This window comes from Nothobranchius furzeri, chromosome 18 (genome assembly GCF_043380555.1).
Source record: "Nothobranchius furzeri strain GRZ-AD chromosome 18, NfurGRZ-RIMD1, whole genome shotgun sequence".
Classification (NCBI taxonomy): Eukaryota; Metazoa; Chordata; class Actinopteri; order Cyprinodontiformes; family Nothobranchiidae; genus Nothobranchius; species Nothobranchius furzeri.
The window spans coordinates 8,735,187-8,752,500 of record NC_091758.1 but is presented as its reverse complement, the minus strand read 5'-3'; the positions used below and the strand labels follow the sequence as shown (position 1 = coordinate 8,752,500).

Genomic DNA, 17,314 nt, shown 5'->3' with positions numbered 1-17,314 from the left:
ACCATAAAATAGTGTTTAGCGTTAGCAACAGCTAGCTAGATTAAAGGGTGGGTCTGTGTCTCACATGTCAAAAGTGTTTTGCTCTAATTAATTCTTCTGAAATCCAACTACAGGAGTAAACGTGTTATTTGTGAGTCAACCAGCAATGATGAGTCCACAGCAACACTAGCATCCCTCTGCTAGACACACTGATGCCAACACACACTCAAGCTAACGGGCATCCTTGTGTCTTCGGACTGACAAGTGATGACATGGAGGAGGGGAGAGAGAGAACGGGAGATGAGGAAGCGAGACCACAGCAGAGCTGAGGAGGGGCAGATAAAGGATGGCTGGTGGAAAAGTGAAGTTGAGAAGAGTTTTTCCTTATTTACAACATAACCTGACTGAGAAATGGGAATGAATCAGTGAAAATAAATAAATAAATAAATAAATAAAAATGGTGACGGGTCGGAAATTAAAGACCAAATGTGAGCATAGGAGCATGAAAAGGAGGAGCGGGAGAAGGAGGAGGTGAACATGTTGTAGGGATCAAAGGAACAGCGCTAGGCTGGTTTAAATCCTACCTGTCTGACAGATTTCATTTTGTAAACGTACATGACAAATCTTCTTCATACTCCAGGGTTACTCGCGGAGTACCACAGGGTTCAGTGCTTGGACCAATTCTTTTTACTATATATATGCTCCCAATTGGTAAAATCATTAGACAGCATGGGATAAACTTCCACTGTTATACTGACGATACTCAGTTATATTTATCCATTAACCCTGATGAACCTAATCGGTTGGGTAGATTACAGGCTTGTCTTGAGGACATAAAACATTGGAAGACTCTAAACTTCTTGCTTTTAAATCAAGACAAGACGGAAGTTCTCATCTTTTGACCAGAAATCCAGAAAAGGAAATTGCTTAGCCAATCGCCTGACCTGAATGGCATTACATTAATCTCCGCGAACAAAGTAAGGAACCTTGGTGTTATCTTTGACCAGGACATGTCATTCAAATCCCAGGTTAAACAGGTTTGTAGGATTTCCTTTTCCCACCTTCGGAATATTGCTAAGATTAGAAGCATACTTTCCAGGAGTGATGCTGAAAAACTAGTTCATGCATTTATTACATCGAGACTGGATTACTGTAATTCATTACTCTCAGGAAGTCCACAGAATGTAGTTAAAAGTCTTCAGCTTGTCCAAAATGCTGCAGCTAGAGTTCTGATGAGAATTAAAAAGAGAGATCATATCTCTCCTGTCTTAGCTTCCCTACATTGGCTACCTGTTAAATTCAGAATAGATTTTAAGATCCTTCTTCTCACATATAAAGCTCTTAATAATCAAGCTCCATCATACATCAGTGACCTGATTGTTCCAAACGTTCCTAACCGAGCACTTCGCTCTCAGACTGCAGGTCTACTGGTGGTTCCCAGAATATCTCAAACTAGGGTGGGAGGCAGATCTTTTAGTTATCAGGCTCCTCTCCTGTGGAACCAGCTCCCAGCTTTAGTCCGTGAGGCAGACACTTTGTCTACTTTTAAGAATAGGCTTAAAACATTTTATTTGATAGGGCCTATAGTTAAAATCTGATGTTAGCCTAAATCTGGACAAGTGGGAGAGTAGAGGGGGGTGGAGCGTACAGTCAGTAAAGATGGCTCTCCCTTGCCCTAACCTCCAGCATGCCTCCATCTAAAAGGCTAGGTTATCTCTGTAGTTATGCTGCTATAGGCTAAAACCTGATTCATGCTTCTCCGTCAGCTCCAAAAAGGAGAGACACGCATGGACGGACAGAGATGTTTTGCTCTCATACTTCTCCGTCTCCTGGAGAGTGTTGCAAAGTAATTCCTTGCCAGGACAACAGAGGGCGTAGCGCTGTTCTGTGGTATCCCGTCATGTATCGGTCCAAGATAGTGTGTTTATATTGTGTTTTTTGTATATAAGAGATTTTTAACACAGACAAATTTGTCTCTCATTCTCCCACCTTTTCATGCGCTCGCTCACCATGTTTCCTGTCATTTCCGTCCACAAATAAAATGCTTGCTGCGTGTCTTTTCACTCCTCCAGTCACGGGAGAATTAAATGTTCATATTTTTAGAGTTTTTTCGTGAGGTAATCTTCAAGCTTCTCCGTGTCCACCGCTAGTTATCCTCGGCTGTCTTTATGTTTTTGAGGGAGCAATGGTGGCGGTGTAGAGGACAACGGTGCCCTGACCAACTCTGAATGTGGCTGGGCTGGGGTGGGTGGGGCAAGGAGGGGCGGATGCTAGTGTGTAGGTGGCATAAGTATCTCAGGGTCTGGTTCACGAGCGAGGGAAAGATGAATCAGGAGATCCATACGTGGATTGGTGTTGCATCTGCAGTGATGTGGTATGGTTGTACCCGTCTGTCATGGTGAACAGAGCCGGAAGGTGTAGATACAACGAGGGTGTAGCTGCAAACATCACAGACTAGTGGTGTGGAGGATAACTATCCTGGCCTGCCAGAGTCGTCCTGTTATTCACAGGCAGAGAGGCACATGAGGGGCGGGACTAGGCAGCTCAAAAATAACCAATCAGAAAAAAGACGGAAATGCCGACTATACTACGCGACTCTGTAGTTTTTTAGCTGTAGACATCTTTCTTCAGAAGAAAGGCTTTTAGCGCTTTTACTTGTTGTTTTAAAGACGTTCAAGTCATTAAGAACAGAGGAAAGAGCCGCAGCGAACTCCGCTTCAGTCACCATGTTTATGAGAAACTCTGCAAATTAAACAGAGGACGAGTCTGGCAGTTGCGGTTTCAGATGTGAAAATTCAAAATAAGCTTCATTATATACTGTACATGTCAACATTATCTGTTATATTTATTATTATTATTATTATTATTATTATTAATAATAACAGATTTTAGGGTTGCTCTCTTTGTCCCAGATACACTTTGCTGCTCACTTGTGAGTCCATCATCAGCACACTCGTGTTCGCTACAGGCACAGTGTCAGAGAGCATGGGGCCTTTAGAAGAAGGGCAACATAAGGGCTAGAGTGGACTGCTCATATACAGCCACGGGACACACACACGCACGCACGCACGCACGCACACACACACACACACACACGCCTCATTACAGCAGATAACTGCCTAGGAGCCAGGTGGCGTGGTCTCTTACTCACCCCCTTCCCCTCCCTTCTCTTCTTAAGTCTGCCCTCAAGACACACAGACACAAACACACACACACACACACACACACACACACACACGCGCACACGATCTAGAAAATGTTGTTTTGTGTACTTCGCCTTCAGGTCAGTAGCACTTGGACAGGGACAAACACTCCACAGCCAATGAGATTATGCTAAAGCCCACCCACATGCACACCAGATAATCTGATAAAAGGAAAGACAAAGGCTAGAGTTCCTCAGCTAGAGTGTGAGAGGGTTTTTCACATTGTTTTCTTAGACACGTTCAAGCGGTAAAAAGCTGCATCGTTTCTTTTGTTAACATCCAGAATGAGGAGGTTCTTCCTTTGGCGTGTCCATAAATGTCTGACACACATATGGTAGGAGTCGTGATGCCTGTGTGATGTTCCTGTTGTATATATGTGGGAAACTTCTATAATAATAATAATAATAATTATTATTATTATTATTATTATTATTATTATTATTATTATAACAGCCATGCTCAGGTTCACTTCCTTGAGCTACTCTTGAAATAACGATTTATTTCCAGACACGTTATTCCAACTTTTTCTTAACATTTCTGTTTTAATCTTCATCCTGCTTTCTTGCCGTGGCTCTAGTTCACTAACAGAAGCACCATGAGTACTGTGGCAGGCCTGAGTGTTTGTCAGATGAGCCTACTGTGAATAATGTGATGGTAACCAAAAACACCCAAAGACTGCCCGGGGATCGAGGGTTAGTGACTTCCAGCTGGTGACAGAACTGAAACGTGGAGGTTTGCTTCTGTGTTCAAGTCAAAACAACATGGCACTAAAACATATCAGCGTTGGTAACCAAACTACTAGTCAGCATGTCTGCTTCATCACAAGGGTGGGTCCATGTTCTGAGAAACGGCCCAAACAGCAGGAAAAGCTGGACTTTCTGTAGATGCAGACAAACAGGAGGTCACGGTTTGAACACTGCTGAGGCTGTGAGTGGGCGCCGTGTTCATGAACACAAGTTCAAAGCTGCTGCAGCCACCTGAGTCTCCCTCTGACTCTGTGGGGATGGTCAGGACACACACTGATGCTCAGGATGTGGAGGAACACTGTCGATGAGAGAGGAAGAGCACGGTTTGCCCAGAGGAAGAAGGAGGTCAAAGTCCCAGTTTGAGCTATTTACTGCTGGAGCAAGGGAATGAAGGAGTGGCTGCTTACATGTTCTTCCCACCAGTTGGGATGTGTCATACAGGTGAAACTGGACAAATGAGAATATGGTGCAAAAGTTTGTTTATGTCAATAATTCAGCTTAAACGATGAAACTAAATGATGAGACAGACTCCTTACATACAAATCCAGATATTTCAGCCTTTATTTGTTATAATAGTGATGATTATGGCTTACTGCTGATGAAAACCACACATTCACAATCTCAGACATTTAGATATTTGTGAAAAAGTTCAGTGTTCTGGACTCGAGGGGTTAGGGTCACACCCTGATCAGCTGACGAATCCAGAACACCTGCAGAGAGTTCCTGAGCCTTTACGGGGTCTCTCAGTCTAAGCTGGATTACCGGCATAAATGGACTTTTGCCCCTTATTCTCATTTTACCAGTTTAACCTGTAAGTCCAGTGGGCTCCAACATTAACCCTGTTCCAGCCTCCTGCCACAGCCGACACTCAACAACAGACTCCTCTTTCCAAAAAGACCACTGAGTTCCATCACGTCTCTGCACCTCTGCAGGCGGTCAATTACACACGGCTTCAGCAAAACCAACCATCATTATGCTCCCAGTTCCTCACTGAAACCGTGGGTCAGCCAGGCACTGGTTTGAGTGGGAAACTAAGCTTTGGCTTCAGCTTATGCAACCATGAAGCTTTTCTATGTCAAAACAGGAGTTGTTTCTCCTGTCTGACACAAGTTAACGACAGACTCATCAGGGATCAGGCAGGAAGCATGACCATTGAACAGGAAGCCCATTCTGTGCGTTTCCATTGGACACGACGCAAGTCCAGCTGCCAGTAGTAGAACAACACACACACACACACACACACACACACACACACACACACACACACACACACACACACACACACACATCGAAAGTGTTCGAGTGTTGAGAATGGGCATCATGCCAGCCATCAATCAATTCCTGACTTTAACTTTGGCTGATTTCTACTTGGCCTGACTGGATGAAGTAGAAATCTGGAGCACTAAAACCTGCAGGAGAAGATTTAAATCTAAACAAATAAAGGGAAACTGTATAGATTTTTCCCTCAGTAGGTTAGCTTCTCGTGTGCTCCTGAGCATCTGCCATTCCAGCTTTGGGAGAGTTATGGGCTCGACACACGGGAGGCGACAAACGACCGCGATCAGCGCTGTTGCTTTTATTACCGGACACACGGGAGGCGACCCCCGGCAGCAGCCAGCGGCAAAGCCGTCTACGCGTTCTGTTCCATGGCGAAATCGAAACTTCCGTTGTTTTGCTTGGCTGTGTCAGGTTGGAGGGAATTAAGGTTATTTAAGCGGTTCAGAGTTAATAAAGCGGTAGATATGATGTTTCACAAGGTGCTGCTAGAGTTATGTGAAATCTTACTTCTGATTTTACTATAAAACATAATAATAATCAACTTCTCCTCCACGTTTGCTCGGAGGTGAATGGAGCACCCTGCCCGCTCATTGGTCAGTGAATGAAACCTACACTGATTGGTCCTCGTCCGAGCGACAGCGATAAAAATGTGAAAATATTTCAAGTTTCTGGGATTGCGTCGCTGGGTCACCTGTGCACGACACAAGCGCAAAATTTCACACGCACGTTTTTCGCGTTTCGCTTAGTAGGAGGGAGACTTGCGATTATTGCAAGCATGACCATTGACCAGGAAGCCCAGGTGATGGCTGTGTGTTTTTAATTCCCTGCGGGGCAGGGGAGCTCACTCCTGTTCCGGAGCCGGTCCGCAACAGTAGTGCGGTATAGCCTACATAATTTGGTATATAAGTCGCTCCGGAGTATAAGTCGCAGGACTATGAAAACAAGTGTGACTTATAGTCCAAAAAATATGGTAGTTATTAGTATTTGAGATAAATTAGCAGACTAAATGCATTTCATATGTTTATCGTCGTCGTCGTCATCGTCGTCTTCCTCCGCTTATCCGGGTCCGGGTCGCGGGGGCAGCATCCCAACTAGGGAGCTCCAGACCGTCCTCTCCCCAGCCACCTCCACCAGCTCCTCCGGCAGGAACCCAAGGCGTTCCTGGACCAGATTGGAGACGTAACCTCTCCAACGTGTCCTGAGTCAACCCGGGGGCCTCCTGCCGGCAGGACATGCCCGAAACACCTCCCTGGGGAGGCGTCCAGGAGGCATCCTGACCAGATGCCCAAACCACCTCAACTGGCTCCTTTCGATCCGGAGGAATGTCCGAGCTCCTCACCCTATCTCTAAGGCTGAGCCCGGCCACCCTACGGAGGAAACTCATTTCGGCCGCTTGTATCCGTGATCTTGTTCTTTCGGTCGTTACCCAAAGCTCATGACCATAGGTGAGGATTGGGACGTAGATTGACCGGTAAATCGAGAGCCTGGCTTTCTGGCTCAGCTCCCTCTACACCACGACAGATCGGCTCAAGCCTGATTTATGCTTCTCCGTCTGCGTCAGTGCGGAGACACGCAACGCCATTATCCGTCTTTGCGTAGGGCTCCGGCAGGCACGCAAGTACGTACGGAGTCGAGCTCTCTTTTTTAAACATCCGTCGAACGAGACAGATTACGCAAGCTTGTGATTGGTCAGGACGCCGCTGTTGTTTACAGCGCCGCCATTGCAAAGAGAGCCGGGGATAACTAGCGGCAGACACGGAGAAGCTTGAAGAAAACCTCGTGAAAAAACTCTAAAAATATGAACGTTTAATCCCCCCGTGACTGGAGGAGTGAAAAAATGAGCAGCAAGCGTTTTATTTGTGGACGGAAATGACAGGAAACGTGGGTTTAGAGGTGGGGGATTGGTTGGGCAAACTCCCATGCCCCCTCCATCACCCTTGCAAGGGTATAGAGCTGGTCCACAGTTCCACGGCCAGGACGAAAACCACATTGCTCCTCCTCTATCTGAGATTCAACTATCGATCGGACCCTCCTCTCCAGTACCTTGGAGTAGACCTTTCCAGGGAGGCTGAGGAGTGTGATCCCCCTATAGTTGGAACACACCCTCAGGTCACCCTTCTTAAAGATGGGGACCACCACCCCGGTCTGCCACTCCACAGGAACTGCCCTGACCACGCAATGTTGTAGAGACGTGTCAACCATGACAGCCCTACAACATCCGTAGCCTTGAGATACCCAGGACGAATCTCATCCGTCCCCGGGGCTGCGCCGCTGTGTAGTTGTTTGACTACCTCAGCAACTTTTGCCCCCGAGATTGGACAGTCCATCCCCAGGTCTCCCGGCTCTGGTTCATCCTCTGAATGCACATAGGTGGGATTGAGGAGCTCCTCAAAGTATTCCTTCCACCGTCCGACTATAGCGCCAGTTGGCGTCAGCAGCTCCCCGAACCTCTGGTGTCCACCAGCGGGTACGGGGGTTGCCACCACGACTGGCACCGGCCACCTTGCAACCACAGCTAGCAACAGCCGCCTCAACAATCGCAGAGTGGAACAAGGCCCACTCGGAGTCAATGTCCCCCACTGCTCTCGGGACGTGGTCAAAGCTCTGCCGGAGGTGGGAGTTGAAGACCGTCTTAACAGGTTCTTCTGCCAGGCGTTCCCAGCAGACCCTCACTATGCGTTTGGGTCTGCCAGGTCTACGTGGCATCTTCCCCTGCCATCTGATCCACCTCACCATCAGGTGGTGATCAGTTGACAGCTCCGCTCCTCTCTTCACTCGGGTGTCCAAAACATACAGCCGCAGGTCAGATGATACGACTACAAAATCTATCATCGACCTGTGACCTAGGCTGCCCTGGTACCAAGTGTACCGATGGGCATCCTTATGTTTGAACATGGTGTTTGTCATGGCCAAACTGCGGCTTGCACAAAAACGAAACACCACTCGAGTTCAGATCAGGCGGGCCGTCCCTCCCAATCACACCCCTCCAGGTCAAGCTGTCATTGCCCACGTGAGCATTGAAGTCCCCCAGCAGGACAATGGAGTCCCCTGATGGAGCACTATCTAGCACTCGTCCCAGGGACTCCAACAAGGGTGGGTACTCTGAACTGATATTTGGCCCATAAGCACAAACAACAGTCAACATCCCTAATCAATAACAATAATGTTTTGAGGTTATTTGTTTTATCTGCTGTTAGTTTTAACCAAAAATATTTAACTCCGTGCATTTTCTAATGACTGCACTACAGCGAAACTAAGATGTAAAGCAACTTTGAGCTGAAAAGAAAAACATATAAACAGACTTTTTAATTTGCACATCACCCCCAGATAATTTCACTTGAGATTGATTTTATTTAGTTTTTTTCCTCCTTTAGAAAAGGCATCAGAAGTCCTGGAGAGCAGCGAGCAGAAATCCTTAGCCTCCAACCACAATCCTGGGGAAGATGGAAACCAACGGGACTTCCAAATGCATCAGCATCAAAAAGCCATTTAATTATTGCTCTGTTTTCTCTCCCTCACTCATGCTGCCTTCGCTTCATGCCAAATACCATTTCATGTCTCTGGGGAGCAGGAAGCATTTAATAAAACGTCTCTAATTGACTTCTGCAGCAGAGAGCTGTGGTGCTCTTGCTGTGTGCTCATCACGCCAGAATCTCACACATCGCCAAACTCCTGCACTTCTTTAATGAGAATTTGATATATAAGTGGCTTTTGTTGAAGAACTTCCTGTTCTAGAGGGACTACCGGCAGACCCACAACCTTACCAAGACCCAACGACTATCATTCTATTCATAATTTCGACCAGAATTTACAGACCTGTCGCTGTAAAGAAGAAAGTAAAACCTTTAGGTGAAGAAAACAACAGGATATAAATGATAGAAGACCTGATGTTGATAAGCAGCTTTTTCCATTTGGTTTGCATGAACTCCTTTAATGTCTTGACTGCTGACGCAACTAGGTTGGCATAAAAATATGGAAATGTTTCATTAGTGCTGAGCATTAGCATGTTAATTATTCACCCTCCTGTTATGTATTAATAAAAAGGTCTGAGGCGACTACTTAATGAGTTTTTTACTGCAGCTCTACTACGTAATGAAGATGTAGAAAATGACAGTTGGTGGTATGTTTCCTCCTAGCCTGTTTGACTGAAATATCTAAAGCTGCTTTATGTTCTGGCTGACCTTTGATCCCAACAGGTACTCTACAGGGCGCGTCCTTCCAGAGGCGGTGTTACTGTTGTCTAAATTCATGAGTTTATAATATGAAATAAACAGGAGGGTTATTTGTTATTCTTTACTTTCTTTTTTCTGGATTTATTTATTTCATACACCTAACCAGGTCATTCAGCCTCCAGCCCATCACTCGTTACTGAACGCATGAAAACGTTGAAGCCAACAGCTTTGGTCTAGTGCAGAAGTGTCAAGCCAAGGTTCTGAAGGGCCCTACCCTGCATGGTTAGGTGATTTCCCTCCAACACACCTGGATCACCTCTTCAGAAGCTCATCAAGCTCTGCAGACGCCTGTTAATCACCTACTCTTTAAATCTGATGTGTTGGAACAGAGAAACTTCTAGAACATGCAGGATAGACCAGGGTTGGACACCACTGGCCTAGTCAAATGTTACTTTTACAACCAAAGGGTTTAAAATGCGGATGCTTGATATTGGCTTTTTTACCCATTTTCAATATACCGATATATGCCGTGGCCCCCTCTCATACAAAAAAAAGTTAAAGAAATCATTTCAGCTTGCTATTACATTTCTCTTATCATGCATGCTTCAAAGTATCCGTGCAAAGAGACAACTACTTCAAGTTAAGTTAAGTTAGTCAACAGGAAAATGTGCCGCGTTTAACCGGTCTTCTCCCTGAGATAATCCTGACAGGCGCTCCGTGACGCCTTTTGGCCAAAGATAATTATTAAGCTCATGACGGGAAAAGTTAGCCTAGTAATCTAGACCAAATTATTGCTTTATAAAGTTTGGTCTAGGAACGATCCACTGGAACCTCTGCAGCCCCTATCAGCTTTCTGCTTTGTGGACCAATCACAATGCTTTATCCGCTTTGTGGACCAATCAGAGCCCTCTATTCATCTGGTGGGCGGGACGATGCAACAGAGTGGAACAAGATGGCGACAGCTCATTTAAAACAGCTTTTACATCAAGTTTGAACTATTTGGACTTGGGCTTCATTAGAATCAGGAGCAGATAGATGTATTTAAGTCCTTTATTTAGAAAAAAAAGAGTGTATTTTCGCCTTCTTCGTTTACCGACATTGTGGTGAGTACGTTGTGTTGTTCGTTGTCCACTAGCATGCCTAAACCAACATGTCTATTTGTCTCATAAACACACCTCAGCCTTTCTTCCTCCTCAGCTGCTCTGAGCCCACAAACAGCTGTCATCACCTCATGGCTGCTGCAAGTCTGCTAAATCCCAACATGTGGAGAAACTCAGCAGCAGCCTCAAACTCACAACATCAGTACTCTTAGCTATAGTGAGAAGAAAATAAAACCTAAAGGCAGGCTGTGGTAATATCCCTCAGGGGTCACAAAGGGGTCAGGCTTCTGAAAGGTGATTAAATGCCATCTTTCACTTTTGTGCCTTTCATAAACGTAGCCATCACAATAAAGATAAAACAACTCAGGTTTGTTATTTTTAGATGAAGCTTCGAGTCTGTGAAAAGAGGTGAGCCTTAACATTTTCACTTCCTCCTCTCTAACGTGACATGTCGCCCAGGTCTGGTAGAAAATCAACACTAACACAATATAACCACAACGCTTCTATCTCAGCCCGCCTGGCTCTGAGGGCAGGGGCTGGATCAGGCAGCAGCTTTCTGAGCTGCACAGAGTCGGTCTTCTGAACATCAGTGGAGATTAGAAACCCTTTTCCCATTAAAGACAGTGTTAGCATTCATGTCAGACCTGCAGTGGCCCTCAGAATGATTTTAATTTAATAAAAGCTAACATTTTCTCATTTTCCTTGCTTATCCCGGGTCGGGTTGCTCAGCCCAGACTTCCCTCTCCCCAGCCACTTGGGCCAGCTCCTCTGGGGAATCTACTGGTTGGACGTGCCCGAAAAACCTCACTAAAGAGGCCCCTAGGAGGCATCCTGACCAGACACCCGAGTTACCTCAACTGACTCTTCTTGGTCAACAGGTCATGGTCGTCTAGGAGGGAGTAGATCCACTGCTCCTCCACACTGAGGAGGTCTTGTACATTCAGCTAAATCTAAAAAAGTCTGGAGGGGCTACTCTTAAAACTAAACCCAACTGTTGGGGGCACGACACATCCATCAGAATAAAAGAATAAGAGCTATGAGACATTTTTTATTATTGTTGTTGGAAATGGATGAATGATGGTTATCAAAAAGACCCTGAATATGAGTTTCACACTGATCTGTGTTCCACACAAGAACCAAACCTGAAAAACGGCTAAAATCGACCCATACACATGTTAAGTGACCCGACTTGTGCAGAGTCACTCTGAGGTTGTTCAGATAAGGTTTTACTTCTGGGAGCTCATTTAAAGCATTAACCATGGAAGAGTCCACGTGTAAATACATAATGCAACTAACTGATAAAACATTGAGCATCATTAGAATATTCATTTGGAAAAAGTAGTTTATAAGTTCGCTGTACAGATCTTTCAGAAGCTGAGCAAAAGTTCTGCGACTAAATGTGTCAAGACCAAGGGGCCAACCCGGAAGTGACAAACATGCCAGTTCCCCGTTCATCCACTAGGGGCTGGCTCCAGAAAAGTCCAAGGGTGTTTCTCAATGTCAAGGAAACTTGCCTTGATGTCTCGGCCCCGCCCCGGTTGCCAAGGAGATACATCATCAGGAGCCACCAAGACGTGTTCCAATGTTCATGTTCTACCGAGGCGTGTTCTCCGTTTGTTAGCCGTTTAGCTAGCTGAGCAAGGATATACGGGAGGTGTCTTGTAGCCTAGTCTTGGCCAAAAATTACCCACAACACACCGCGGTATTTTCAAAAGGACCGCGGATCAGAAGCCGACAGCTACTTTGGGGATGATTTTCAAGTTTAAAAGTAAGTCAATTAATTTAAAATGTTTTTTTAGATCCAAAGAAGTTATCTATGGTTGGTTAGTTGCTTAGTAGTTGCAGCTTTGGCGGCTAGCGGGTAGTAGCTCGCTTATATTTTTAATTTAATAAACATATACACAATTTAAAAAGTAAAAGGCTCGTTTTATATATATATATATATATATATATATATATATATATATACATACATAAACTAATACCTATAAAATTTAAGGTTATCTCTCGTGTTACGTGACGTTACGTGACCGCCGTGGAAGCCGCGGTCACGTGATGCGAGTCTGTTCCATTTAACCATTTTCTTTGACCAACGAAGGACAGTGTCCTTGTAAGCAAGGCACCTGGCCTCGCAAGACATCACCTTTCAAGGCCAGGCGCCTTGACATTGAGAAACACCCCAAGTTCCCAAAATATCATCATGACAACTCTGAGGGGGGTGAATTTATTTGTAACTCGAATTATGAAAAATTAGGGGCTTTTGATTGACAGGTGCGCCATCAGCGCTAGCAGCTGCTAGCTCCAGGGCAGGCCTCAGCCTTGGCCGCCTACTAAAAGCCTTACAGCCTAGAAGGCAGAGGGTAGTAGAAAAGCTCAACTGTGTTTTTCTGGCTAAAAGCACCCGTCAACTGCCGTTAGCTTTGGTTAGCTCAGAGCTACACCGTCTCAGAGTCTGGGCCCACCCTCACAGCCACGCTCTCAGATCCATTTTCGTATTTTCTAGGAGTGACACAGCCAAGATGGCAACTCAGATCTTCAGAAACCTACTAGTGACGGCACAGAGGGTTGGCCCATTTTATATATACAGCCAATGGTCCAGATCCACATCCCACATGTCGGACGTTTACGATAAAAGACAGTGAAACAGTGACTCGACATATGTTGGATCAGTGGGGGGGGGGGGGGGGCTTTTCCTGGGAAGTCAGACCCAGCCAACATCTGATGTGTTTACAATCACTCAACAGTTTGGATGTGACCAGTGATTTCTGTAATGTCAAATAAAAAGTAAAAGAGATCATGTCTCAATGCGGAAAATACATAAGAAAGGAAAAGGGTCGATACCAAACTGCTCATTTAGGTAGGATGTGTGTGATCTCCAGACATGGTCATGTGTAGCTCGATCATCCATGGATCAAATTTCTCCTCGGCTGGTTAGAACCAAGTTGTAGGAAAATTAATCTGCAAGTTATTCTGAGGCAACGTTCACTTCCTCTTCTGTGGCTGATAGCAACAAGCAGCTAAATAAAACACGCTACCGCTAATAATGACATACACACGTGTCACGTTTACTTTATCTGAGCCAAACGTGGGACAGTGAGGGTTCAGGCTGCATGAGTGCACATCCTGCTGCAGGGTATCAATGCTGGTATTTAGGGCTGCAACAAACGATTATTTGGATAATCGATTAATCGGATGGGGTCTCGACACGATTAATCGATTAATCGGATTACATGGGGAAATTTTTAAAAACTGCTAGGGAAACGTTATTTCTCTCCTTCCTTCACTTTATTTAACACAACATTATTAGAAAACAGTTCAATAGCAGAAAAACAACATGCCATCACCTAAATTGTCTTATAAGGTGTATAGACAGAGACCCTAAGCTACATCTATCTGTGACCTAAAATGCTTGGTCCAAGTTAAACAGCTTAAGGGCAATTCTCATCTGTTTTGTTTGATCTCATCTGTTGACATTTATTTTAAATGTAATTAAACATAGGCCGTGAATTAATCAAAATTGATCACTATTTCCAAAAATGACTGAAAAAATACCAAATAAAACAAAAGTAAATGAATGCCATCCTCCTTGCGATGATGCCCTGGGCAACTGCCATAAAGTCACATCAAGAAATGCTGGTGATCATTCCAATGATCCCAAATAGACTCGCATTAGGCCACATGAAAGCAACTGAACCCAAAAATATATTAACCAGTATATAACTGCACTCTCACACAACATGCCTGCAGCAACAGTTAGGACTCCTCCCTCCCTTTTAAAAGCGTTTTTGCTTCTGAGGACATTGTGGTTGTAAAACCACATGCTAGTCTGGCCCCGGTGTGATCAACCAGTTTCTGCGGGAATGTGACGGCGGAACCAGGGCCAGATTAACACTTTGTTGTACCCCGGGCAACAATATTCAAGGGCTCCATCATCACGACCCAAGGATCACCATAATGTGGTCACATACAGAATATTTTACTGTAATATGCAGTAAATATACTCAATACTTGAATGCCTGAAAACACGTAACCCGCCCAGAGTAACCTTTGACCCACCTTGTGTGGACTGACCAATGAGGAAAGGGTCTTAACTTGAGGCCCTCTCTTCTTGCCTACGACTGACTCTCAACTGACGTTCAGTCATAGGCAGCGAAGCGTCTCTGTGCAGCACAAAAGCCCGGGTGGACAGTTTGTTTAATGTAGGGTGATCATATTTCCATTTCCAAACAAGAGGACAGGGATCTGTGCCTATGACGTCACACTATGGCAACGCCACACAAACCATGTTGGGACCCATTTTTTGTAAGAACTAAATTAATATCAGATTCTGCCAATTAAAGGGCTCTAAAACAATTCATATGTAAATATTTTGCATATTTAATGCAAAATCTAATTTTTCTGCTTTAGTGCTGCAACAAGGTTTTATTAATAATAAATTATTATACCTTTTGTTTTACTACAGCATCGGTAAGCTTCCTGTGCACAGATTATTAAGGATGCTTGTTTCAGCTGTGAGATTAGACGATAGGATCAATGAAAAAATAAGTTGTCACACACTCCATGGAAACTTTCAGAGAATCCACAAATAGTGGCTTTCAAATGGTTTTGTTACTTTTAGCAGGTTTAGAAAAGCAGCAGATGAGACAGCATGTCTGATAATTTAGTTTTTCATCTGATAATATTAGAACATGTCAGTAATGTCTGAGGGGCTTTTATAAACACCATATAACTAACACTACTGGAGAGGGCATGAATTACACAGAGGCTTCTGGGGAGCCCAGTTATTGGGGGGGGGGGGGGGGGCATTTTGCCTTGGCCCCCAAAATGTCTTGAAACGGCCCTGGGTGTGTGACTGAGTTTTGAAGGTGATCTGAATTGTATCAGATGTATAAATATTACATGTGTATAACTTGTTGTTTTTTACTGGTAAAAACGTGTCGTGGAGATAAATCTACCTACATTTTACTTTTCAACACTTTGTTTTGTTTTCTTGTTTTTATTGAACTATTTTCCTGTCCTGTCTGTCTCTCATCTTCCTGCATCTCCTCTTAATTCTCCAGAAAATCTGTTGCCTGGATTCTTACCTTTTCACCTCATCAGTTACTTTTGAGCAGATCAAAGGGATCTCCTGACCATAAAGCGGAGAGCGCGTTTTCGATGCTGCGTGAGGTGACATCACCACAGCACAGGTGATGAGCTCCGCAGTAGCGCGCTTCAGGCACAAATAAGACAGAAAATAGAGAACATGTGCGGACATGAACAATCGTGTGCTAATTATAGTTTTTTGGTTGCGCCACTTTGAGAATGGACCGTGCGCTGGAAGCAGCTGCCTGGATCGCTGTGCAACAATGCGGAACCGGTTCGCAGCAGCGCAAGTCTGCCGGCTCTCCCTCGCGCTGATCTGCCGCTACCGGTTCTCCACGCTGATCTGCGGCTCTCCCTCCCGCTGATCTGCGGCTCTCCCTCCCGCTGATCTGCGGCTCTCCCTCGCGCTGATCTGCCGGCTCTCCCTCGCGCTGATCTGACTTGCTCTGGTCTGCGCGCAACGGCGGGCGGGAAGGGGGGGCGCTTTTGGAAGAGTTGTGCGACACAACGAATCGATGACGCAATTCGTTGCCAACGCTTTTAGTAATCGATTTTCATCGAATTTATCGATTCGTTGTTGCAGCCCTACTGGTATTGGTGTGTCCCTGAAAAATTCAAACAGTTTCCCCAGAGAAAGAAGAAGAAGACTTGTTTGTGACGTTTTCAATAAATGCAGTAAGAGGTAAAAGCAGCAAATATTGACAGTGGAGCATGTAGCCATAGCTAAGCTCACAGAGGGAACAGCTACGTCAGATCAGCCGCAACAATCATCACAACATAAACACAGCAGGGCAAATGAGCCAATCCAAACCTAAAAGCAAGTTCCTACACATCATCTCATTTTCTTTTATAAGGCACAGCTAATAACTGGATTGCCCGTTTTTATGCACACCCCTCTGCTTCCACCTCCTGATCACTGTTTTGATCTCTCTAATCTCATTTCAGAACCAGTCCATTAGCTTTGGCGTTCCATGAAATGCAAACTAAACAATGTTTACCGAGCTAAATCTGACGTCTACGGCCTTTAAGTGACTGGAAGGTGAGCTGACAGCACACACAAGACATGTTTGGCAGATAACGTCAGGACTTGGCTCCAGATTTCTGTTCCCTCTTGTGCATGTAGGAACAAAACAGCTAGCGTGAGCTTTTAAACAGCCTGGATAAACCTGAACTTCCAGGAAGGCAACGGTAATAAGACACAGCAACTTTGGTAAAAGAGCAAGACAAACTGATTCCAGATGAGAGAACAGAGGGAATTTTAGCAAAATTCCCAACTCACCTGTGCGCTCTATGTAGTCGACACATTTCTCGACGAAGTGTGGAATAAGACGCTCCGGGGTCACCAGGTTCAGCAGGGGAACGCCAAAATAATTACTCTCCCAGGTTCTTCGTGTGGGCGGGTACAAAGGCTTAGGGGGCTTGATCGTTTTGGGCTGTAAGAAATCAAAAGATGCTCCATAAAGAAATTTGATGTGACAAAAACGGATGGACAGCAATGAAGACGATGACAGCGGAGAACGGGAAGATGTATATTTTAAGGCCTAGGGATACGGGCCAGGGCAGAACTGAGTTTCTACATCTTGTTAGGAGTTGGAGTCTGTGCTTTTAATGACCACATCAGAGTTTGGGCTAGTGTCTGTAATACCACTTGTGTTTTTATTACCACCTGAATGTAGAAATAGTAAAGGAGAAGAGAAAGATAAACAATAGTATGTACAAACGGAAGAAAGAGGGAGACTGGCGAGTGAGGG

At 45.0% G+C, this 17,314-nt stretch overlaps 1 protein-coding gene across 1 annotated transcript in view; it reads right to left on the bottom strand.

Annotated features, from left to right (window-relative positions):
• arhgap5 (Rho GTPase activating protein 5) overlaps positions 1 to 17,314 on the bottom strand; it is a 51,620-nt gene that overhangs the window by 14,568 nt on the left and 19,738 nt on the right. Inside the window, 1 exon segment of the mRNA XM_015969060.3 lies at positions 16,843 to 16,996. Coding sequence (XP_015824546.3) covers positions 16,843 to 16,996 — 154 coding nt within the window.